The following is a 26,854-nucleotide window of genomic DNA, read 5'->3' as shown; positions in this document are numbered from 1 at the left end:
AATATCAAAAGGTATAAAGAATAAAATAAGTTACTTATAATTCAAACAACAGGTTGTACATGTTTTCTAAAATTTGTTTTAGAATTTGAAAATTCTTCCAGCTTCTTCCTAGGCATGTGTGTATATATATATATATATATATATATATATATATATATATATATGACAAAATTGAATTCAGCTGCAAAAATAGTGTTGCATTATTCTTTTTTTGCTTAAGTTTTTATCATCACCATTTATGTCATTTATGACTTAAGTTATTAATTATTCTGTAAAAATATAGTTTTGATAACTGTATAATATGCCATATAAAAATTAAAAAAATTTACTTAGACATCTGTTATGTTTGGATGTTAAAATTGTTTCAAAATTTTCACAATAGTAAATAATGCTACAAAAGAGCATTTTTTGAAGATTAATCTTGGTGTGCAGCTCAATATTTTCTTGGAGTAGATTTCTAGAAATGCAACTACTAGATCAAAGGGTAAAAATGATTTTTAGTGCCTTGATATATAATGAAAAGCCTTCCCAGAGAGTTACACAAAGGTTCACTGCCGTGTGCAATATATGACAGGGTTTCCTGTCAGCAGTGCACATAATCACTAACCCAAAACAAAAGTAACAAATAAACCTTGTCCATTTAACATATTCTTACTGACATACATTATAAATAAGGTTGTATCTTCCTATTTTTCTTTTGTTTCTAAAAATTATTTATGGCAATATTTTTACTTGTTTCAAAATTCAAATATATTCTCCTTTAAGCCTACATAGTCCTTGACCATCCAAGATGAAAGATGGTGTTTTCTTTTTGCTTTCTAGGTTTTCACATGTGAAATATTCTTGCTCTAATTCATCAGGAAAGTATTTTGGCACAGTATGAAGGGGCTCTGATATCCACAACATTACTTATTTAATAATAATTAGTCTTTTGATCATTCATGTGATACTTTCTTTTCATATATATATTTTTAAGTGAATATATGAGTTTACCCATTTATCATATTTTTTAAATTACTGTACCCTAACATATTTTTTGTTGGTTTTCACCAATTTTTGATGGTGCTCCTTTCTATCTATATATCTACCTACGAAAAGTTCTTGCTATAAGGGCCTCGTATCTAAAGATTATTCATATATAGTAATTACTACCATTAATAATAATGACATCTAGGGAAATGTCTTTCTAGATTTAACCAGGTCTAATTATGCCTCTCTAGGAACTAGTTTGTTTTTACCTCCTAATCATTGTCTGTCTGTCTGTCTGTCTGTCTGTCTGTCTGTCTATCTATCTATCTGTCTATTTTAGGAAAATTAACAGTCACAATTGTGTCCAAACTCCAGGAAATATGGATATCCTCATGGTGAGCTTTTGTGTTTTGGGTTTCATTTTTGCTTCTATGGTAATTTTGATTTTGTTTTCCGTTTAGATTAATTATTTTAAATTTTGCTTAAATTTATTTGACCTGGCTATAATCCTTTCTGGACACATTATATTCTTTTTGGAATAAGGCAAAATATAATAAACATTTTTCATGCATTGTTGAACTGGCAGCAAATTTAAGACTTAATAATTTTGATTCAGTGGAATAATGCAGAAACACATTCTTCCTCACACTCCAAGATAGAGTCCCCTTCCCTTTATTTTGCTGCACCTTTCCATAACCCCCTATTGGTTTTACTTCCTCTTTGTACTCAACCTGAAATGATGTGGCTTATCCAAAGAAACTGAAAATGTGACATTTGTCCACACTGTTAGTGAGATTCTTTTTTTGGTCATTCACATTAATATGCACACTTTATTGTTAAATTTCTAGAGTATTTCCTCACAGAAATGCATTTCTGTTGGATTGAGGTGGGATTTTTGTTCTTTGCCTACTGCGTTTTCCCTGGAACTCTGAATTGAATGGCATATGAAAAACTAAAATAACAAAAAAATAACAGAAGCAATACTACAGACCTAATCCAAAAATAACTATAAGGTTTTTTTTCTATATTTAGTCCCCACTTGTACTGTTATTCCCCTTTTGTATTGTACAATTCAAGATTATAGCATGCACCTATTTACTTCCATTTACCTAGAACAGCTTCCCTGGACCCCTTACCCTCCAGTCTGCACACACATGTATTCAGCTCTATTCATGCTTACTTGCTTACTCACGTGCACACATATACTTTATCCCATCATGTTTCATGGAAATTTAGGTTTTAAAGTTGATTTATAGAGATGATGTTTGAGAAGCTGGAGAGAGCCATCTGCAAAAGTAGGCAGCTCAGACTCCTGGTTCTTTGAAACTCTCAGTGTTACACCCAAAGGGTGGGCAGTAGGGAAAGAACGAATCTATACATCATTCATTAAATGGTACTGTGTTTAGTCCCATAGATGGAATAGTTCATGATAAACTATTTCAGATTCTGGCAGTAATTTGGCAGTTGGTCTTTGTTTTCTGTATCATAATGTTCTACTTATTGCATTTTTGTGGAAAGTTACAAAGGACTAACTAAAAAGAATATTCTAAACTGGAATTGGGGCCTATTTTTAAACTTTCAAAGCAACACAGAAAACTGAGTACTTACTGTTGAGTTAATGCCCCAATGATGCACCGATGGACCCTTGTTTGTTGGGCTCTCTGATTATTGCTAGGAATTCAGTGTGTCACACTAAGAAGTTGGATTTCCATGCCATTTAAGAATAACACTTACTGCTACTACTTGTTGAAGGCATAGTGTTAAGTTAGCATATATTGTATCCATTAACCCTCCTAATAATCTTCTAAAAGATGTACTATTATTCTGTGTTTATTGATGGGGAATTGTATAGAATAATGAGAGAATAATTAAAATGTCTGACTATAGACTGTATTGTTTTTGTAGGGAAGACTCAAGAAAATATTTAACAATATAGTCACTTTTTCATCAGTAGAAATATGCTTACAGAAGCAGAAGCTTATTTTAACTGACTGAAACAAATATTCCTCATTAATGGTTCTCATTTATATTTGAAGTTGGCACAATGGAGTAGATTGATTATTAAAATAATATTAATGGGATATGGCAATTTGCAGTTGGAAAACTGCAAATAAGATCATTGATAGAAAACTACCAAAATATGATGAGGTGCAAAAAAGGTTCTCCCTAAAAGAGTGCACATCTGGGACTGGAATATAAAGATGTTTCCGATAACTACAGTTCAGTGGACCAATGATATCAACACACAACAACAGGAAAAGAAGGCCATCTGTATGTGATTCATGCTGCATTAAAATCATCCTTTAAAAGAAAGTGAAGCTGAACAATAATGAATGTCAACTACAATTATATATATATATATATGAATAGAGTTTAGCATTAGAAATAGAGACAGTGGAAATGTAATGGCTGTATGTGATGTCTGAGGGTTAGTAGATGGGGGGAGGGGGGTTATCACCGTATGAGGGATATAAATGATAAATGTCTATTACATTGCTTTATACACGTGAAACTTAAAAATAACAAAAAAACAAAACTGCCAAAAAAAAAAACTTAAAAAAAAGGAAGTGTAAAGAATATTATTTTATCACCATGCCACTAATGAATCACAAAAATAATCACAAAAATAAATTCAAATAGGAGCAAAAAACCCCCCAAACCCTCTGATATTACTATGGAAAGGAACCAAAGTCAATTTTACATCTTATTGCAAAGCCATGTTCAAGCATGGATGACAATTTGGCCTAAAGCCTCAGATGGGACTGACTTTAAGAGACTGTGGAAGATTTGACACAGTAATGGCCACCTAGAAAAAATTAAAAATTACCTCCCATCCTGCCCTGAAGATGCCATTTATTACAAATGATCATAAATTTTTGTCTTTGGTCAATAATAAGTAAATTTTGTTCAATGAAAATACCTCCTCAGAGAAATATCATTTCTCCTATGTAACTTTCCTCCAAAAGCTCTTCTGATATTCTCCAGGAAATAAATAAGAAAGAAAGGGTAAAAATCTTCCATTGCTCCTCTGTGCCACAATCCCAACCTCTGAAGATACTTTATCATCTGGCTCTAGACCAACACTACAGTTCCTTTCTCATGCATCCCTCTGTGCCCTGTGATTTACTCATTTTATGTTCCTTACATGGAATACTCTCATCTAATGCCATTGTCCACATCCTTACCTGTTGAAAGCATATGCACCCCTAAAGACAACTCATCATAAAGCTTTGCAGACCTACTTCCCTGGAAGCAATATCTTCTTATTAAAATGAGATCATCTTTGGAAGCACAGTGCTTAGTACATATAGGTTCCCAGGTTTTTAAATACTCTCCAGGATACCTTTGATATCATATTTCACCTTCTGGCTAATTTAAGTTCTTATGTGTCTAGTATGGGATAAAATGATTTCTTCCTTACATTGTCGACTGTGTTATAAGTTAAAGAGGGCAGTTAGTACATTTGTTCATATGTGTACACCTCGCCTCATAACTCCACTACATAGAGAATGTTGACTGAATTACAAGCAACAACAAAACAAGTACGTATCAGTGAAATCATATGGTTCTTGACTTTTTCTGTCTGACTTGTTTCGCTTAGCATAATAATCTCAAGAGCCATCCATGTTGTTGCAAAATTGAAAACAACAAAGGAACAAGACAAACAAATGAAGAAACAAAAACTCATAGACATGGACAATAGTTTAGTGGTTACCAGAGGGTAAGCGGGGAGGAGGGTAGTAGATGAGGGTAAAAGGAATCAAATACATGGTGATGGAAGGTGAACAGACTCTGGGTGGTGAACACACAATGTGATACATAGATGATATATTACAGAATTGCACACCTGAAATCTATATAACTTTACTAGCAATTGTCATTCCAATAAACTTTAATTAAAATAAATAAATAAACATATAAAAAACAAATACGTGATTTATTTAGTCTTCATTGTGAATGGATGTATCTAATATTTTGTGGAAAATGGATTTCAGTGGCGTAGTGGATTAGGGGAGCATAAACATGAGGATGTGAGAATCAAGAGGAGACAATATCCATAATGCAAGCAAATGCAAAGAAATGTGAGGCTGCAGATGATGAAAGTAGATGGGCTGGCCTGGCCAGGTTGTGCCTATAGAAAAAAAAAATCTATCCGTCTGAAAGACAGTTATCAGAGTGGTGATTTTCCTTAAAAATTGATTAGTGAACCTCAGTGTCTGATCACATATGAAAAAAAAGGAAACTCCAGAATATTCTGGATAAAATGCAACAAATATTCTAGTTAAGCTCTCAAGAAAATAATGGAAATCCCAGGACTAAAAACTAATAAGTTGCTTGAGTCAAGGAAAGGCAATCCTAGGGGATTTATGAACTCTGCTAGAGTTTGGTTTTTAATGTTGTGTCAGGCAGAAGGGGCAAAGTCATGGACTCTTGAAAGGTGGAAACTGCCAACGGAGATACTTGAGTAAAGCTGGATACTTATTGGGCTTTCCTGGAGGTTGACCAGAAAAAAAAAAAAAAAAATTCAGTGGCAAAAGGAGATGAAAAGGGAGCTTGTGTGTCTTGACCGGGGTACACACATATGGAATCATACTATGACACAGCTGTCACTGCAGAACTGTGGAGGAATGGATAGACTAGTCCATAAATAGTACTGTGACAATGCGTTATCCAAATGGAAACAATTCACAGCAGCCGCAGTTTAGGTTAAACGAAGAGCTAAATGTTTAAAGCAAGACACAGCCTGACAAAACCAAGTGTCGCTGAGTTGGGAGGTAGAGAACATTTTCATACTGCTGATAGCAGATAAATTGGTAAAAGTACTTTGCAGTGCAGGTATAAATGTCTGTTAAAATGTAAGATATTGTTATACTAAGACTCAGCAATTCTATTCCCAGCTACATATCCTAAAGAAATGTTTACATGTGCAAGATTTCATGTGTGCACAAGTCAATGTGCAATGTTCAGAGCAGCAGTATTTGGAGTCACAAATATTAAAAACAAACATCCAAAACCTACATTAGTTTTCTATTTTTGTGTTACAAATGATCACAAATTTAGCAGCTTAAACAACACTAACTTATTATCTCTCAGTTTCTGTAGGTCAGAGGTGTGGGAGCTGTTAAGTTCTGTATGGCCACAGAATACATTTGATTATTCTTTATATCTCCTTGCATGTCTGAAACATCTCATGAAAAAAATTAAAAACATATGAAAGACCAAACAATAAAACAAAAATTAATAAAGATTTCAGCAATAGTAACTGAACTAATTATACTTCTGAAGATAAAATAAGCCTTGAACTTATTCAAAATAAAGTCAAACTAACCACATTTGGCAAATAATAAAAAAAATTAAGAAGAAACTTGTTTCTTAAAATTTCTCAATAATTCTTTAAGCATACCTGACAGCACAATTAACCCTTTGGATGGTGAGAGGGAAGGGGGGAATTAATTTGTATTTAAGTATTTTATAGCATTTACTGCTTATACTGAATAACGGATTTGGACATGATTTTATAAGTGAAAATTCAACGGAGCAAGTAATTAGCATTTAAAAAATGAAAATTAAGCAAACATGTCAAATAAATATTAAAACTCAAGTACTTCATGTTATGGAGTGTATTATTTATGAATAAAAATGATCCCCATTTGTAGACTACAAAACAAATGAGGCCTGATCGTTATTATTTTAGTGGGAAACTAAAAGGAATAAAGATATTGAGCTGGTTAATTATGTCAGTGGACGTTTATTGCCTGTATTTTAGTAACATAGAGGCAAGCTGCTTTATATTATACAATAAATGGAGGGATAAACTGAACAAGACCATAGTGAAATTGCTTGTCAGGCAACTATGGGAAACATGCAATTTGTTTTTGTCTTTGTTCCAGAAAGACCAGTGACTCTTGCCTATTCCAACGGGTCTTATGACATGTACAGGCTATTCCATCATGAAAACTTAATCTAAATTGCTCTCCTTTTAAACAACCTATTAGTCCCAACAAAACAGGAACTGGAGGATATTGCTTCACAGCAGGGCTTGCTCTTCCTTGTTATCTCTACTTAGCGGTGTGTCTGTTTGGTCCAAATTAGAAGAGAAAGTTATTGGCTTGAGATGACAAAGTTGTTTTATTATATTCTATCAACATACCCTTTTTTTTCCATTGAAATAATGTCAATCTCCCCCTTCTCCATCTCATGGGATTGTATGCGGAGGCTTCTCTGCTTCTGCCCTGACTCTACTTCCTGATGCCACAGACCCCACGGCACAGAATTAAGCGCTTTGGGAGGTGTCCGCAGACCAGGGTCCAGTGCTGCTAACCTCAAGATATGTGTAGTCTCGTAGAGGTGATAAGATGGAAATGTCAGATGTGTAGGACAGAAAGTGACAATGGCTATGAAAAGAAGGGGGGCAGGAATCTATTAGGTGCTTTGCCCTATGTTGGCTGCTTTGCAGGTATCATTTGGACATTTTGGGAAGGAGCTGGGGGCCCAGAGGCTTCTGGTAAGAGAAATTAAACACCAGCCCTTCTGCTACCACGTATCTATTTATACACTTTGTTTGCACAGGGCATATAGGAGCTTTGAGATAGAGATGAAAGAGAGAAATCTTGTCAAGGTTTTGGATCTGACCATTGCAGTGGTTTTTGTGGCTGTCTGGGAAATATCCATGTCTTCCCATATAATTAATCTAAGCCTATCATTTAGAATCCAGCCATCTTGCCAATGATTTATTTAGGAATGACCAAGTTACCCAATCCTGCCAATGAGAGATGAGAGCAAGTTTGCTGGGGGAAGGAAGGAGGTGGTACTGGAAAAGGAGTCCTTGCTCCTAAGGACAGCAGGACAGAGATGACCCCCTTCTTCTCTAGATTTTATCACGATACCTGGAAATATTATATCTATTTTACTAACACATGAAGACAACACATAGAAAAGGTAACTGCAAAAACTGGGGGGCTTAAAAAAACCAGGAACCTATTACCTCACAGTTCTTACTAAGGATTAGCAGTCTGAAATCAGTGTGTGGGCAGGACAATCCTCCCTCTGAAGACTCTAGTAGAGAATCCTCCCTTGCCTCTCCCAGCCCTGGGTGTTGTCTGGCAATCCTGGGAGGTCCTTGGCTTGTAGATGCCACTCCAGTCACATGGCCATCTTCTCCATGTGGGTTTCACATCATCTTCCCTCTGTGCGTGTCTGTGTCCAAGTCTCCCTTTCTTATAGGAAATCAATCATAGTGGACTAGGGCCCACCCAAATGACTTCATTTTAACTCGATTACTTTTATTTCCAAGTAAGATCAGATTTTGGGGGTACTGGATGTTAGGACTCCAACCTGTCTTTTGGGGCCCATAATTCATTCCATAACAACACTTAAAAGAATTTCAGTGAATGATCCAGAGTCTTTGCTTCTTGAAGTCTACCTAATCTCTTGAATTTTGTGAGATAAATTTCCTAATTGTTTAAGTCAGTTGGAGTCAGGTTTTCTGCTACTTGCAGCCAAAGCATTCTGGGACAATTATGCAGACATTTCTGATGGGTACCGGTAACGACAGTGATAAGGCTAATGGGGGTCCTGGAAGAATGGACAACAGTGGGAGAAAGAATCAAAGAATCCGGCTTGTTGAGCCTGATACAGCATGGAAGGATTAGAGAAGTCTGTTTTGGTCCAGCATTATTATTCGTTCTTCAAAAACCTATTCATAACTACCTTGTGGCAAGTATTGTGCTAAACACAGAGGATTTAATGAGCAAGACAGAAACCATCTTTGTCTTTGAAAGGTATGGTGGAGGAAATCCGGAAATGTGAGCCTGAAGTGGTAAATCGTGCCAGAGATGAAAAGATACTGAAAACCATATTAAAACGTTTGTTATTTTGAGGGAAAGAAGAACCTTGAAGAATTTTAAACAAGAGAGTGTGATGAGACATCTTAGCAGGATCATTTTTACTGCAAACGAAGAATGGATTGGGTACCCTGACAGAGCCAGGGAGTGCCATTAGGGGACCCTGTAGAATAAATGCAAGTGAGAACTCCCTTTAGGATCCCCTTCACCTTTTAGTGTTTCAGGAAATACCTGGGGTATTTCAATGTGGGGGAAGCTCTGCCAGCAAGTCAATGCACTGGGCAATCAGTGTACCCAGGCTGCTGTTTTCTCTGCTGGCCCTCTGCCTCTCCAGGATTCTCTTTTTGTAATTTGGATGGGGAAACCACCTTCACATGTCCATGTCAGGTCCTCTTAGATGGGTTTCACAGGGGGTTGCTGGGGCCCAAGATACAACCAGGTCTAATTAAACCAGTGCTTACTTATACAGCTAGTCCCATTTTCTTAGAGAGTATATGCCACTTGGATGGCTGGATCAAGAACAGGTTCAAAAACAGCCAGAAAAAAGTGATTTCCCTTGCACAAACACTGAGTGCCCTTTGCCAGTCAGGCTCCTCTTGCTTCTGCTGGACTCCTTTCTTCATGGCCAGTCCTTTCCCAGAGCCTCTCAAGTGTACTCTCCTGCATCCCATGGCTCTATGTATGTTGGTGGTAGTAAGCCTCCAAGGCGGCCTGGACCCAAGTAAAGGTAATATAAACAATTGCTAATTTTTGAAGTTCCCATCTTACTTTGGGAAGTATTGTGTGATTTTTCTTACAGAAAATTTGTTCTCCTAATGTGCTGTGCTTTGGTGCATACTCTAATTAACCAACTTAGTTCAACACCCAACCACTGGATAATGAGAGATGTCACATGAGAAAAGAAGGGGGAGTAGGATCCAGGGAACAGTGTTTGAACAGAAATATAGTAGCATCTGGAAAGTGTTTTTAACCATCTTTTCTGATAATTTCCTATCAGGCAAGGACGACCAACTGATGGTGCTTCATTTCATTGGGAATGATAATAACTACTTTTTGTAATTACATTTTTTATAAGATTATGTTCCAGGGATTTAGCTCTGAATTACATTCATGTGCAAGAGAAAAAGCTACTCCTTGTCAGTTCACATGTTTAGACTGTCAACACTGTCAGCTGCCGAACAACTGATTATGGGCCTCACAGTCGCTGGCTGCTTCCATTAAGACAGTCAAAGTCATCATGCAGAAAGGCACAATTGAGTAATTGGAGATCTGAAAATGTAATGCTACTTGATTACTATCGTGGCTGGAAAATAGAGAAAAATCCCAAGGGGCTAAGGCAGGCGTGGATCTAAAGCAGCCTTGTCTTTTATACAGAGGCTAACACACCAACGTCAATACATTATATAGGATATAACCTTTTAAATGCTTTCTAAACCTTGAGTTGTGTTGTTTTTGTATATTATTCAACACATACAATGCTATGAGAAAAATACTATTTTTACCTATATTGTAGATGTGGAAAAAAAAGCTTAAAGGATAATTTGTCCAGTGTCACATAGCTAACGAGTGATGGAGTGGTGATGCGAAATCAGACTTGGAAAACAAGAAGTACAGAGTTTTATCTACAATAATGCTTTTCTACACTAGCCGACAGCCCTTATTCACAACTTTCATATTAAAATATTTTTGAAAATACCCAAAGATGTGTTTTTATGTTGTTGTTGTTTTCAGAGTTCATTTAGTGGGAAAAATTTTATCTGACTTAAGAATTACTTGCCTTCAAAAAAATGGGAAAAATTCTGTGCTTATGGACTGGAAGAATCAACATAGTTAAAATGGCCATATTACCCAAAGCAATATACAGATTTAATGCAATCCCCATCAAAATCCCAATGGCATTTTTAAAAGAAATAGGACAAAAAAATCATCAGATTTGTATGGAACCACAAAAGACCCCGAATAACAAAGCAGTCCTAAGAAAAAAGAACAAAGCTGGAGGTATCACACTCCCTGACTTTAGCTTGTACTACAGGGCTACAATAATCAAAACAGCATGGTATTGGCAGAAAAACAGACACAAAGACCAATGGAATAGAATTGAGAACCCAGAAATAAAGCCACATAAATATGGACAGATAATTTTTGACAAAGAAGCAAAAAACATACAATGGAGAAAACACAGCCTCTTCAATAAACAGTGCAAAAGAATGAAACTGGACTGCTATCTGTCACCATGCACCAAAATAATTTCAAAATGGATCAAAGACTTAAGCACAAGACCTGAAACCATAAACTGCATAGAAGAAAACATAGGTACTAAACTTACGGACCTTGGGTTCAAAGAGCATTTTATGAATTTGACTACAAAGGCAAGGGAAGCACAAGCTAAAATAAATGAATGGGACTATATCAAACTTAAAAGCTTCTGCACAACAAAAGAAACCATTCACAAAATAAAGAGCCAACTAACTAAATGAGAGAAAATTTTTTCAAACAGCGCCTCCGATAAGGGGCTAATATCCAGAATATACAAGGAACTCATGCAACTCAACAACAAAAAAACAAACAACCCAATTGAAAAATGGGCCGATGACCTGAAGAGACATTTCTCCAAAGAGGACATACAAATGGCAAATAGACATATGAAAAAATGCTCAACATCACTAATCATCAGAGAAACGCAAATAAAAACCACAATGGGGTAACACCTCACCCCAGTTAGAATGGCTATCATCAACAAGACAAATAGTAAAAAGTGTTGGAGAGGCTGTGGAGAAAAAGGAACCCTCATACATTGTTGGTGGGAATGCAGATTGGTGCAGCTGCTATGGAACGCAGTGTGGAGGTTCCTCAAAAAATTACGAATAGAATTACCGTATGACCCAGCAATCCCTTTCCTGGATATCTACCCAAAAAATCTGAAAACATTTATCCATAAAGACAAGTGTGCTTCAATGTTCATTGCAGCTTTATTTACGGTGGCCAAGACATGGAAACAACCAAAATGTCCTTCGATAGATGAATGGATAGAGAAGTTGTGGAATATATACACAATGGAATACTATTTGGCAGTAAGAAAAGATGAAATAGGACAATTTGTGACAACATGGATGGATCTTGAGATTATAATGCTAAGCGAAATAAGTCAGACAGGAAATGTAGAGAACCACATTTCACTGATATGTGGTATATAAACCGAAAACAACAAAAGAACAAAAACTCATAGTCACAGACAATAGTTTAGGGGTAACTAGAGGGTAAGGGAGGAGGGGGAGTGGGGCTCTAGTAGAGGGTAAATGGGGTCTAACATATGTTGATGGAAAGAGAACTGACTCTGGGTTGTGAACACACAATGTGAGATATAGGTAATGTATTACAGAATTGTACAGCTGAAATCTATGTAACTTTACTAACAATTGTCGCCCCAATAAACTTTAATTTAAAGAAAAAAAAGAATTACTTGTCTTTATTCTTTTTCTGAAGGTTGACGTTTTGCTACAGAAACATTGCTGTGTTGATTATGGGGTGCTGATTCCAACAGCTCTAGAGGCTGATATCACCCTTATAATATCTGGATTATTCTAAATCCAAAAACCTGGCTCAAAGAGGTTTTTGGTAAGGGATATAAAAGCAGTGAGGTGAGATTAGAGGAAATGGTAAAAGATGAAGATATGAAATTAAGCTGAGGCGGTGTAAATAAGCAAGGGAACTGAGGGTTGTTTTCCTTTTAGTATCCCCCAGGCCTACAACAATGGCTGACCCGTGGGGGCCTTCAACACTGTGTGCTGCATTAAACTGGCCCAAGAGGGTAACAGTCCCAGTATTACTGTGAAAGGTAGTGGTCTGCAATTTGTATTTGCCCATCAAAGGGGCAGTGAGGGGGCAGACTAAGAGAAGGTGGCATTATTGTCACCTGTGCTTGCATCCTCCATCCCTGGAGGAAGAGCTGACCCTCCTGTGGGGGGGGGGGTGTGTGGTGTCTGGCTCCAGGCTAGTTGGAATCCTATGTGGCCCCACCATAGGCAATGACAGGCTTTGTGGTGCAAAGCGCCGTCCCTCCCCACCACTTCTGTGCTGACTGGCCTGACCCTCTGCCAAGTGCTGTTCAGTGGGCAGCATGGAACGCTCAGGAGCCCATGCCTGCATCTCCCCATTGCTTGTACTGCAGCAGTAAGTAAACAAAGGCTCACTGTGACTTTCGGTTGGCTTGTTGCCCTGCAGAACCACCTCGACACCTGACAGCTCAATACGTAAGGCCAATCTTGGTGTCAGTGCTCTTATGCTGCCTTCAGGAACCTTTTGCTGTAGACCTTTTTAGCTCAGACGTCTTTAATCTCACCCTCCATTTGCTCCTTCCCTTCGGCATTTAAACATGATCACACTTTCATCCAACTTAAAAGTTTGTTGGCCTTATGTCCTCCTCCTGCCATTAACCATTCTTTCTCTTTTAAGGTCTAGAATAAGAAATGGCTCACCTCAGACCTTTAGCACAAGCTGCCCCCACAACCTGGAACATTGTACTCTTACACTTCATTTGGCTACATCCAACTGGTCTTCAGTAACCTCCTGTTCCAAGAAGCTTCTTGGACTTTTTTATTCCTGGTTATGGACCTTACTTCTGGGTTCCTACAACACCTGGCCTTTATCAAGGCTTTACGTTAACTTACTGGTTACCCTTCTCAACTGAGAATTTCTTGAGGACTGGAAACTTAGTTGTGTGTGTGTCTCAGGATCACCAACATTGCCTGGCTCTTGATAGGTGCTCAAGAAATGCTTGGTGTTGAGCAACACATTTAACACAATGTTTTCAAAATTAACCGAGTCTATGATTAGTTTATCTGTTATGAGTAGAGACACCTTTGCCCTCAAAGTTGATTTAAAAAAAAAGTATATGCTGTTTTTACCCCAAGATTCTCCTTCCCATATAATGGGCCTTAGGATTTCAGCAAATGTTGAACACACACACACACACACACACCAGGGGTGCCAAAAAATGTATATGTGTATATAAGTGGACACTTTGGGCAACGCTGCTTAAGCAGTAGTTCGCTGTAATCAGAAGTGTCTGGACGCTGATGGTAACCACTTTGAGCACCTCTTGTAATTGCAGAAGTCAAACGTGACTTGTGTTCATCTTTTGTTATCGGTATACATTGAGTATTACAATTTTAATACATTTTTTTCCTTTCTTAAAATGTGTATACTTTTTTTTTGGCACCGTGTGTGTGTGTGTGTGTGTGTGTGTGTGTGTGTGTGTGTGTGTGTATAAAATTTGTCTTGGTCATTGTATTTTTTCATGCTTCTAAATCCACAAAGAGTTAAATTTTAGGATCCTTCTGGTTAGGAGCTGCATTTCCTACCTGAGTTCGGCTTATGGATTGATTGATTTTTAAACTTCCTTTTAGCCTAAGTGAATTGTAAGGAGAATGCAGAGGCAGGGACTAGATGCTCTTCTAAAGATACTTCAAATCTGAAGTGTTTATAAATTTAAATATCAAAAGCTTCCTTTTACTTTATGCCTGACTTAAAAATATATAAACTCTAAAACATATTTTAAAATGTTAACTCTCACAAACACAAAAAAAGCAAACTGTATTTTAAAATTCTACAATATTTTCATTTTCAGGTGCTAAGAATACTTGTTTCTATCTTTACCAATTTCAGCACTTCATGGCATTAGATTATTTTCAGAATTTTAGAATTGATGAATAATATGGCAATGCTGAAAATGTGCTCAAACACTTGTACCCCGAAGAAGAAACCATTTTAAACATTAAAATTATCAAAGATAAGGCAATATTTTTGAACCACTGTTAAAGTGAAATTACTTTGATGTTAATCATTATTACTAAAATAAGAATAATGAATTAAACAGCATTTTTTGTTCTTACCCTTGGAAACGTTGTAAATCTGTCCAGTTCTTCAACAAAGCAGAACATCTGCAAACTAATTGCTGACATAACAATCAAGAGGCTGGCAGTAAATACAACCAAACTCCCAAGCTTTTTTCCAGGACCAAATATCTTGTACACAAAGTCTTCTAATGCAGGTGAAATCTTAATAAGTCGAACTACCCGAAGAACCTATTGTGGGAGAGAAAAACATACAGTTGATCACTTATTTACACTGAATCCTTAATAACTACTAAAATCTCATTATTCACAGCATTTTATAAAATCACATTTTTCCATTTGAGCATCTACAGATAAAAAGTAACAATATAGTAACTAAGTTATAAGTTAGCTCACTGCCTGTCACATAGCAAGAACTCAATAAATCCCAAATGAATGAATGGTGGGAAATGGTGGCAACTGTTTTAACATATAATTCAAAATGATGTTAAATAATTATTGAAATAAAACAGATATTTTTTCTAATATTCAAATATTGAAGAATACATTTGGTTCGATATTATCTATATTAACTGCCTCATAAAATAAAACTGTCTACCTACTGTCATACATTTATAAAGGAATTAAAAAAATATGGCAATATTTTTGAACCAGCTTTACTTGTGGCTGAGACTGCAACCTTAATATCCATTCTCTCCTTCCTTTACATAATGGAACGTTCTAAATTTTAGCCTAGCAAGTGGCTACCCAGGGCTACAGACAACATTTTCCAGTTCCACTTGTATTTCGGCATGGTCAGTAGAATAGGTTCAGATGTATGGAATGGGAAAGGAAGTGATTTTTGTAACTTTTAGCACATTAAATTCAATAAACCTGCCCTGGATACTCTTTATACCTTCCTCTGGTTGGAAAATGGAAACAACTGGAGAAGTTCCTTTGGACCCAACAGACTGGCTTCCTGGATGACCATGGGAGCAGAACCACCTATTTGCTCTGGACACCCACCAACTACTGGAAAGAAACAAACTTCTATCTTATGTAAGCCTTGTATTTTTTAGATCTTCCTTATATCTGCTTAGCTTGTTATCTAAATACACATATATGCTTAAATGTTTTGCATATATATGTTTTTGCACATATGTTTAAAAGTTTTTGCGTACAAAATCTCCCACCCATAATTATTAATTAATAAATTACTTCACTAATTCATTTAACAAATACTGATTGTTATGTGCCAAAATTGTTGTTGGACAAATATTATTCAATGACTACTATTACGAAAGGAGTATTAAACAAAGACATAGCTGTTAAGAACATAAATTAGAATATAATTAAAAGTTGAAATATAAAGTATGGAAAAATAGCATTTTTTAAATTAAGCTATAAGATGTTATCATTTTTTAATGTACCTCTGAGAAATAAAAAGTGCTGCCAATTGAAGTACAACAGACCAATGCTTAAAACACAGATCCCAAATCTAGAGATATTAAAACAGGAACATTGTAGTGTTGGCATAAATGGAATATGGTAAGTAGAATGGTAGTCCAAGATAATTCAATATCAATAAGAGCTTAAGGTGTCTGTGAAGGCTTCTTAGGAGAAGAATATATTTTGAATATAGTGAGAAACAGGAAATGCTTTAAAAACCTAGATTTAAATTTTTATATATACAAAATAAAATAAAATAAAATAAAATAAAATAAAATAATAAAATAAAATAAAATAAAATAAAATAAAATGTTTGGCTTTTCCTTTCCAGTGTCTCTAGCTTCCTCCTCCTCCTGATTTTCCTTTGGCAAATCATTCCTACTCCACTCTTAGTCCATGAGGTCCAGAAGGGAGTCCCTGAACCCCATGATCCTGGCCAGAGTATTTACAATGACTTAAGTCATCCTCAGAATGTTTGATGGGCCTGTAAGAGGTGTTCCACTTTTTATTACAGTTGGCATTACTGTAAGAATCACATAAGCCTAGAGTTTCTGGGGACCATTTTTGGCACCACATTAAGAAAGTCAGCTTAAGAATGATACCAACACAGAAGAAAGGTGAGTAAAGAAATAGACTGAGTCCCAGTGATACCATTCAACCCTCTGAATTTTGCCATACCTGAAGCCACATGTGCCTCCTAAACTTTGAATGAACAGGAAATATTGATGGCAACCTTATCATTACTATGATCCGCAGAACACACATGGTATGGTTTGTATTTTACATGTCTAGTAAACTGATGGAAAGACATTTAAAAGAGTTGAGAAAATGCATATTTACTTCATGCTAATTTAAAATACTTAACACAATTCTTAAAGAAAAAAATTTATATGAGAAATCATATTGTTCAAGTTAAGCATTTTATCACATGCACGATCAAGTTACCAGTTTTTCCTGTTATTATTCTTAACACACATTCCCAAATCGGAACACATTACACTCAGGTCACCTTTCCAAATAACAAGCCAATAGCTTTATCATAAGAACTATTAAAATATTAACATTCATATTAAGAACTAGAATAATAATCTGGAAAGATTTCACATTTTTATCAGATTTCTTTATACTCAGACATAAATGATTCAATATCTAATTGTTCACAGCTAAATCTAGGCAATTTTACAGAAACAATTTAACAGGTTTATAGCTCAAATTTAGTACTATTTGTCTTTCCCACTTGTGTTAAAATCATATTTAAAAGATTGACTAAGTAATTTTGAATCCTATCCCAAATCCTAATAAAAACATTCTATGAAACCTTACCATTTGCAACAACATGGATAGATCTAGAGAATATTAAGCTAAGTGAAATAAGTCAGACTGAGACAGACAAATATCATATGATCTCACTTATATGTGGAATCTAAAGAACAGAATAAATGAGCAAACTAAACAGAAATAGACTCAGAGATACAGAGAAAAAACTGATGGTTGCTGGTAGGTGGGGGGGTGGGGTAGAAGGTAATAATATAGTCACGGGGATATGAAAAACAGTGTGGGGAATATAATCAATAACATTGTAAAGATTATGTAAGGTGCCAGATGGGCACTGGACTTATTAGGGGGACCACTTCATAGACTGTGTAGATGCCTGACCACTGTGCTATACACCTGAAGCTGAAGTAGAATAATATTGAATGTCAACTATAATTAAATTAAACACACACACACACAAACACACACACACACACACACACAATCTCCACATAGTGAAGATTGTATGGAGTAGAGCATAGTGAAGATAGTCACTGGTATTGTAATAGCTATATATGATGTTATATACAAAGAAACAGAACTTAACACAACTCCCACTTTGGTGACTTGATTAGCAATTTCAAAAGGTTAACTTGCATCCCTGGAAATGTAAAATCCTTAACAGTGACTCTAATTTGCCTTTTCATTTATGTGAGGATAGTATGCTTTTCACTCTCTCTACCCAGTATTTTTGATTTTGTGTTCCTACAGATACAAAATAAAGTAAACCATACTGTCAAAGATGAGCACTGTAGAACATTTTGTGATTGTTTCCTAAGTACATTTTCCTGGTCATATTTCTAAGTCTGTCTCTTAACAATCACTCAGTAGATTAATAACGAGATACTATATAAATTGTGTGGTGAAGAATATGAGTGATGGAATTAAACTTCTTGGGAATGAGTGTCTATTTACTAGTTACGTGGTTTTGGGCAAGTTATTAGATTTCTTGGGACCTCAAGAAATATATATATATATATTTTCTATCTCACAGAATTGTTATGAGAAACAAATGAAATAATGCACTCGGCACAGTGCCTGGCACATGGTAAATACACAATAAATACCAGTTGACGTTGTCATGATTATTTTGGTATGTCGGAACCGTGGCATTTTTAAAAGATTTTATTAATTCACACAGGGCAATGCTGCCCTATATTCATTCCAGCCCAGCCATGCTGGTCTTTGTGCCTTTCCTTGAAAATATCAAGCATGTTTGCACCTCAGGACAGGTGACATGTGGCTCTCTCTACTTGGCATGCTTCCCCTCAGATCTTCGCATGGTTCACCCCTTCACTTCTTTCAGTCTCTGCTCAAATGTCACCTCTTCAGAAAGGGCTACCATGACAACTTATCTAAAATAGGACCCCACCTCACAACTTCTGTATTTTTCCCATGCTTATTTCTTCTTCAAACCATTTCTGGCACTTGTATTCTACATTCTTTTGTGTAACTGTGAACTGTTTATCCCCTAGAATTTAAGCTCACTGAGGAGATCTTTGCTGCCTTGTTCACCTTTCCACCTTCAGTATCTGGAACAGTGCCTGGCATACAGTAAGCACTCAGCAAATATCATTTAAATAAATAAACAAACAACACCAATAATTCGTCTCAGAGATAATTAACATTTTAAAGGGAGCCTTTTGTACTAAACTGCTGACTTCATTTAAATACGAAAAATATGAAACTGAGTAAGGATAGACTTGCTTCCAACACAATGAAGCAAGGTCCACTGAAATGAAAAGTGTGAGGACCAACTAGGGAGATGACAGTGGGTCTATAAGCAGCCAATCTGTTCGGTACTGTGGGTTCTCCAGAGTGAGTTTATACAAACCCTATGACATATAATCTTCTTGAGAGATTTTTAACTGAGGTAATTTTTAATTGTTTAGTTAGAAACATTTACCCAGGGCCATGCATAAGAGATACAAATGAAAATCACTTAATTATTAATATAAATTAAACTGTTACAAATTGTAATCCAGAATCAAAGATAACAGTGAAATTGCAAACTTCACAGACCACGTATTATGTGACTACCTCTCTATCTGTCTGTCTGTCTGTCTGTCTGTCTATCTATCTATAATTACAACCATAAATATGAATTTTAGATATTTTGTAAAAACACACTAGTAGGAAAAAAACTAGAGATGATGACTATTAATAATTTGTAACACTTTGGTTTATTTCTTTCCAGTCATTTTTCCATTTATATGTACTTTACATGTTATATAATTTTATACTGTTTTGCATTTAAATAAAATAATCATATCTCTAAGTTATTGCAAATTCATCATAATTATTATTTTTATGCATATTTAAGCTATTTCTCAAATGTTTACCATTTAAAGAGTTCCCATTTCCTTCTCTCCTAAGGAATTCCAAAATTTTGATCTATTTTTTTCTCTGAAAAATTATCTGTGAGAAACCAGAAGAATTTTTAAACCCCGAACATATTTTACAGTATATCCTTGCTGAAACAGGCATCAATACTTTTCTTAATTTGATTGATTTAATAGATTTATATTAAAGTATCTTGTAGTTTTGACTATCAGGCATGTTTTCTATAATTTCTGCAATGGTTTTCTAAAGTAGGCACGAAATGCTCATGTTGATTCTGTGAATCTAGACAGCAGTGCCTACGAGCATATAATGCATGAATTTTGGGAAGCACACTTTGTATCAAGAGTTTTAAATGTGTATATTTCTTGCTCTAGCCATCTTACTTATGATAACCAAGCCCAAGGACATAACCCAACAAAGGACAAGGGATTTATGTCCGAAGATGTTGACGGTACTGAAAGCTTGAACCATGATAGCCTTCTGTGATTTCACTATGCTTGGGTGTGATTACTAGAAACTCAGCTTTTTATTTGTTACAGGTATTTGTTTTTCATTTTCATGAATTATATTTTCATGTTCTTTCCTCCAGGTATCAGAAATATTGAGTTTCAGGTTGTGATCTGGCATCTTAAGTTAATATTGCCCTGAAAAATGACCAATAAATAAAATCGATGAAGTTGGAATGCATTTTCTTTCTTCTAAGGAGTTGGAATCTTATTTTCTGAATTATTTCTTTTAAAATTCTACTGCTACTTTGTTCTCCAACTATTTAAAAATATCTATTAAGAAAACAAAGCACATTGTGATATTTCCAAGATAAATGATATAAATGACCCATTTTGACTCAGAAAAATGACTATATTTGAGATTATTAAAAATTAGGATATCACATACATATATACTTTATCATTTTGACCAAATATTTAAAAGAACAGTGAGCACACTGTTATTATTCAACAATTACAAAAAACATAATTAATAATTACTTGTCTACTGAATAATTATAGTGATGTGATCCAAGGTATCACATTTGAAAAATATAGAATACAGTTATTCTAAGTAATTAAAGTATTATTATTTAATCATCATAAATAAAGTAATAGGCATTTATAAATAATAAAGTATGATTAATTACGATCTGTAAAGGTGAGCTTTATTTCTTATTATTTCAATTGTAAGTCATTGTTGAGTGAACATATGTAGGCTTATTGAGAAGGGAGATGTACACTTGCAATTAAATTCCTATTTCCTAATCTTTAAAGTGTGTGTCAACATCTTATGTAGTTTAAAATTTGATATGTATAAATAGATGTATAATATCCATGTATATGTAAAAATGTATATCTTTACAGTGCACTGATTTATTATATAAAACATCTTCATTTATTATTGTGAATTTTCAGGAGTTTAAAAAAACAATGTTACAATTTGTGAATGCACTACTTAGGGTATTTAAGATGTCATTGGCTTATCTCAAGTTGGCATTTGCTATATACTTATTATAATTGTACATAGCTGTTATAATGGGATTGGTATTTTCTCTGGAATGAAAAATTCTAAAGACAAATTGGCATCATTTGTATTACCTGAAAGTATGTGAATTGAGAATGATAAAGATCTGGATATACATGAAGAGTAGTTCCAATTACAAGTAGTAGCTCAAATTTGTGGAGCGATGAGCTAATATATCCAGTAAATCCCAAACACCATATCTTCAGAAGTGCTTCCAAATCAAACAGTACTGTGAAAGCCACCTAGGGGAACAAAGAGACAGTGGAATTGGAAAATAAAACTATAATTTACTTCAAAAGATTTCATATATTTGTCAGTGCATGAATTTCAGCCACTATTATATAAAATGAGTAGCCCATAAGAAACTAGAATGACATTTTATAAAAACAAAATATATCTTGAAACACACCAACTAGAACATAGCAGACCAAATATATCTTAAGCAATAAGAAAAACAAAAAGATAAAGTTTCTATAATGTACATGGCCTATTATAAAACACATATTACTTAACATAATTAAACTAAAATAAAATCTTTAAACGTCATTTATGCTTTGGGTCACATAAACAAGCAGAAAAGTTTGGATTCTACGAGTATACCAAACAATTTATGTGTGTGTATGTGCAAACATAAATTAATAACTAATACAACTTATATCAATATTAATCATTAAAATCAGTAATCAATATTATTATATTAATAAATTAGTTTAACCTCTTAACCTATCACATTAATTCCATGAATTTTCTATTCCAAATACCAGCATTATAAAATATACATATAAACCGAGCATGTGAAGGTTTGCAACTGGAATTAAAATGTGCACCATCAGTTAACATCTGATGCGCATCTAAATAAAGCGCACCAGAGTGAGTGCTGGAATTAGTCATACCACATCCCTCTGAGAAGATACCAGATGATTTATTGGAAGAAAAGAATAAAGGAGAGCTTGCTTTTCTTTTTCTAGGTCAACATGGAATATCAGAAGGGATTTTCTTCCACTAACATTTGGAAATTGTTGATAAAAATGGAGTTTTAATAAGACTTTTAAGAATAAAACACTAAAAGCATTCTAGATGGTTAACTGAGATCTGAGGAGGAAATTAGCATTACTTCTCACTCTAGCACTTTTGTAGACTCTTAGTCGCTTCTTAATTTAAATTGACATGTCCCTTTTTAAACATGTAAAAGAAGAATACATTTCAACTGTGAAATAATCCTAAATACAAAGTAGTAACAAAATCCCATGCCCAACTCTTTCCCATGATTGGCCACTTTGCATATTGTCCCCTCAAACACCTCCTGCCTCATCCAATCATATATTGTATAACCGCATAAACAGGTTTGCATTTTATGTCATTCTGCAACTTGCTTTTCTCACTATCATAGATGTCCCTCCAGGATAAAAGATACAGGTCCTCCTTATTCTTTTTATCAACTGCATCATTTCTCATAGTATTCAATGTTTATTTAATTCACCATTTTCTCTAATGACTCATTGAAGAATGCTACTTCCTTGATAAGGAACCATCAGGAAAAATGGTTAAGCATTTTGCTATTTCAAAAGCAGGACTACACTAACTATCCTTATGCAATACCCATATTTATTGGGCTTTCATATCTGTAAGTAGATTCTCAAACCTGGCACTGCTGGGGCAAAGGACAGGTCTGTGTGCTTTACAGTTTAGAAAATACTAATAGACTACATTAAAAACGTTATAGTAAATCATTTGCCTTCCAACAAGGTAGTAAAGTGCTTCTTTGTCCTAAATCTGTCCCATCACCAGATGTAATCAACTTACTCAATCAAGCTTTTGCTTATCTGTTCATATGTGTATTGATCATTTAGATTTATTTTCTTTTTAAAACAATTTTTCTGTTTATAACTGTGCCAATTTTTTTTTTTTTTGGTGGTGTCTTGTCTTATCAGTTTTTGGAGTTGTTGATATTAAGGACATTAATCTTTGTCTGCTATATGAACTGCAAATATTTTTTCCCTAGTGAATAGTTTGATTTATAACTTTGGTGGCATTTGCTCTATAAGCACTTTAAATTTTATATGGTCACATATTTCTATCTTTATGATATTTTTCTTTACCTTTTGCATATAAAACAGGTCTCCAGAAGGATTACTACTAAGTTTTCATATCCAGGAACACAGTATGCTTTTCTATTTATTTGGACTATAGTAAAAACTTTCCCCATAAAGATGTTATTATTTGCTTGTGGAATTTATTTCTATGAATTTAATATTCCAGTCACAAACGTAAGTGCATTTTCTTTACCTTTAAAATTTTTATTTATTTATTTATTTTACCATTTCTACCTAGTTAGTTCCAGTGGAGAGGAAAGCTATTCATTTATCTATGTTGATTTTCTATCACAATCTCATTAGATTCTTCTATTAATTCTAATATTTTTAATAAGATATCCTGAATTTTTTAAATGTACATTTCATTTGTAAATAAAGATTTTTTTCGAGATTAATTTTGGAGTTAATTGGATTAATTTGTTAGTTATAATGGTACAGCTATATAGTAATATACTAAATAATAAAGTGGGAAAAAGAGGAATCCATGATTTGTTCCTTATTTTCATTGAAAGTTTCTGCGGAATTCATACATGATTGCAATGGGTTTTGATAATTAATTTCTACTATGTTTAAGGACTTTTCTTCTCTTCATTCTACTTAGAGGATTTTAGCCTTCAATTTGTTGAGGTAATGAAATATATCACAAGAGCCCTTGATGCTGACCATTTGTATATTTGGAATAAACCCGAAATGGTAATGCCAATTTGCTGAATTTTATTGGATACTATTTTATTAATAATTTTTGTAGCTACTGTCGTATACCAAATTGGTCTATAATTTTACATATACTATCATTATCATGTCTTGGTTAAGCTTATGCTAGTTTTATTAAACTAATTGTGGAGTTTTCCACTATTTGTATGATCTGTAAATGCTTAAATAAGAAATATCTAGTTTTTGAAAGTTGGTAAAATCCAGTAGTAAAACCAGTGGTTCTATACCTCTTTATAATGGTATATAAAAGCTTTCCAATGTTCTTCTGATCATGTTTCCAACCTCGTCCATCAATTTGGTAGTTTATACTTTGCCAGGAAATCATCAATTTCCATTTTCAAGACCTGTGTTTAGAGTACATTTTTTTCCAGAAAAAAAATGGTTCTGTCAGGTGGCATGGGGTATCTTACAAATTTGGTACCCCTTTAAATCAATTTTGTGGCTGATGTTTCTCAGACCCCAAAATTAATGTGACTTGGAACTCCAGTCCCACGTGATGGCAGACTGGAGCTTACACACGTGTTAGTAAAGCTTACTCTTCCTCTACGCATCTGGAGTCCAGGTCAAGACTGAAGTTTTCCTTATCACTTTCTTCTGAGGGATGGACTTTTTCCTTCTTTCTCTGAGGTAAAGTCTGTCATGTGTCCTGATGTTATGTGGGGATCTCTATTCTGACACTTCACCTTGTATAGTCTTCATTTGTCCTAGAATTACAAGTTCTAGGTGACAAGGTTATGCAAATGCCCTCAGGGCAGCCTCTGGCTTCAGTGCCCACTGGATGTTTCACACTCACCTCACACTTAATTTCTGGCCCTAAGAATATTCCTTAATTTTTTGTATTTTATGCTAAATATTTAAAATGTTTTCATATTCAGGTATCCTTGTTAGTTGTTTTGTAGGGGGATAATTTTCAGGTACCTTTCGGGGTCACCTTGTATGCGTTCCCTATGAAAAATGTACTAGTTTTGTGTTTAAACATAATCAGATTTTCTATGTCTTCTGTTAGTAAAATTCAACCTGCTCATATTTAATGTGCCAAAGTTATACTTGGTCTTATGTTTACTGTATATTGTACATCATTCCTATTTCATGTTTTAACCTTTTCTTGCCTGTTCTGGCTTGGTCAAATTGTTTTTGATTACTTTTCCCTCCTTGCTAGTTTGGACATTCTACTCTGCTTTTCTAATCCTCGAGTTTATCAGAAAGATCACAAATAAACCTATGTTTTTATTATTGCATCACATTTAAATAATTGTGAACTCTTCTCCCATACACATTTGCTTGCTTACTCATCCCTCACTCCCCTGCCAATCTACAGAATTCATAGCACATTTCTATCACCCCACTCTCGATACCATACCCCTTCCGAAATCCTGCCTTTTCTGAGATTGTATCAAATTTAATTGTTATTTGATATTTTTATTATCATCCTCCTTTTAGATTCAATACCCACCACTTTTCTTTCCTTTTCATTTTCTAATGTAGCCTGTGGATTGTGATGAACTTATGATTAATCTTGTGATGAATCTTATGATTAGCAAACTTTGGAGTAATTTCCTCAAAGAAACATCAAGGACTGTACACTTTTGTAATCCTTTCCTAATTAAAATGCATTTTGAACACTGACATGAATATTATGGCTGCATGAAGATTCCTGAGCTGTGGTTTTTTTCTCTCAGTGATATATGTATGTGTGTGTGTATATACACACACTGGTTCACTGCCTTCTATTTTCCAATACTATATAGGAGTCATCCACATTATATATTCTTGCCTTTGCATGTTATTTAAGCCTCTTAAGAGGCTTGAAAAGTTATTTTCTTTATGCTTGCTACCAAAGAAGGTCACCAGGATATGCCTAAAAACGTATCATTTTTTATTTAATCTTCGAGACTTAGTGAGCTCTTTCAATCTACAGATTTATGCTTTTCTTCAGTTTAGGAAAAATTCCTCTCATTTATTACAATTTTTCTTCTATCTATTCCCTTTTTCCTTCAGGGACTCCTATTATTCACAGCTGGGTGGCTAGTTGCTCACGATTTCTATTCTTTCTTGAGTTACATATTTTTACTTGCTCTCCCATATTAATAACTAGCTCTCAACAATGACTGTGCCCTTTTTTCAATTCATTTTATGAAAATTTTAGCCAAAGTTGCAGAAAACTTCCTTTGTGCCTTAATTATCTTTTAAAAACTAGATTTTAAAAAACCTGTTATCTATTTTGGGAAACTTGTATTAGATATTCACCTTGGATTTCTTGGTCTCATCCTCATTTTCTGAATCCCTTTGTATAAGAATAATTTTTTTTTTTGGCTTGGTCATGACTATATGTTTGTTTGTTTGTTTGTCTGTCTTTTATGCTTTCTTGAGCAGTAGCAAATAAGGGGTGGCAGAGGGCACTGTGATTTGTGTGGTAAATAGCCTAAAACTCCACAGCCCCTTTCCTGGATATCAGGAGGAAACTGCTCCTTCTCAGCATTTCTCACCAACTGGTGGAATCCATTCCCAACCTCCCACCTGGGAGTAATTCAGCTTCCAAGGAGGTTCCCTTCCTGGTGCAACTGAGATCCAGTGGGATTCTGTCAGTCTTTCCCTGGACCACGAGCAACCAGTGGGCAGGTGCAACTCTTTTGCAAGGGATTATAAACTTCCTGAAACTGAGCAGCAGCCTCAGGAGACCAGAGGACCAAAATCTCTGTCAGAAGTCAAAACAAAAGGCAATACCTCTCTAGCCCTGGCTTCTTAGTCCAGGCTCTACAAAAACATGAAGAAGCCCTTCAGACAT

The 26,854-nt window shown here is 35.0% G+C and overlaps 1 protein-coding gene across 5 annotated transcripts in view; it reads right to left on the bottom strand.

The window, feature by feature from the left end:
* NALCN (sodium leak channel, non-selective) overlaps nucleotides 1–26,854 on the bottom strand; it is a 294,980-nt gene that overhangs the window by 132,093 nt on the left and 136,033 nt on the right. For all 5 annotated transcript variants that reach the window (XM_074329501.2, XM_074329500.2, XM_074329499.2 and 2 more), the window contains 2 exons: nucleotides 21,337–21,504; nucleotides 14,705–14,896 (listed from right to left, as the gene is read on the bottom strand). In XM_074329501.2, coding sequence (XP_074185602.1) covers nucleotides 14,705–14,896; nucleotides 21,337–21,504 — 360 coding nt within the window. The remainder of the gene's footprint in view (nucleotides 1–14,704; nucleotides 14,897–21,336; nucleotides 21,505–26,854) is intronic.

The sequence above is a fragment of the Rhinolophus sinicus genome, chromosome 16 (assembly GCF_057876585.1).
Source record: "Rhinolophus sinicus isolate RSI-liver-muscle chromosome 16, RSI-T2T, whole genome shotgun sequence".
NCBI lineage: Eukaryota > Metazoa > Chordata > Mammalia > Chiroptera > Rhinolophidae > Rhinolophus > Rhinolophus sinicus.
Note: the sequence above shows the minus strand (reverse complement) of the source record. Positions and strands in the feature narration are given on the sequence as shown.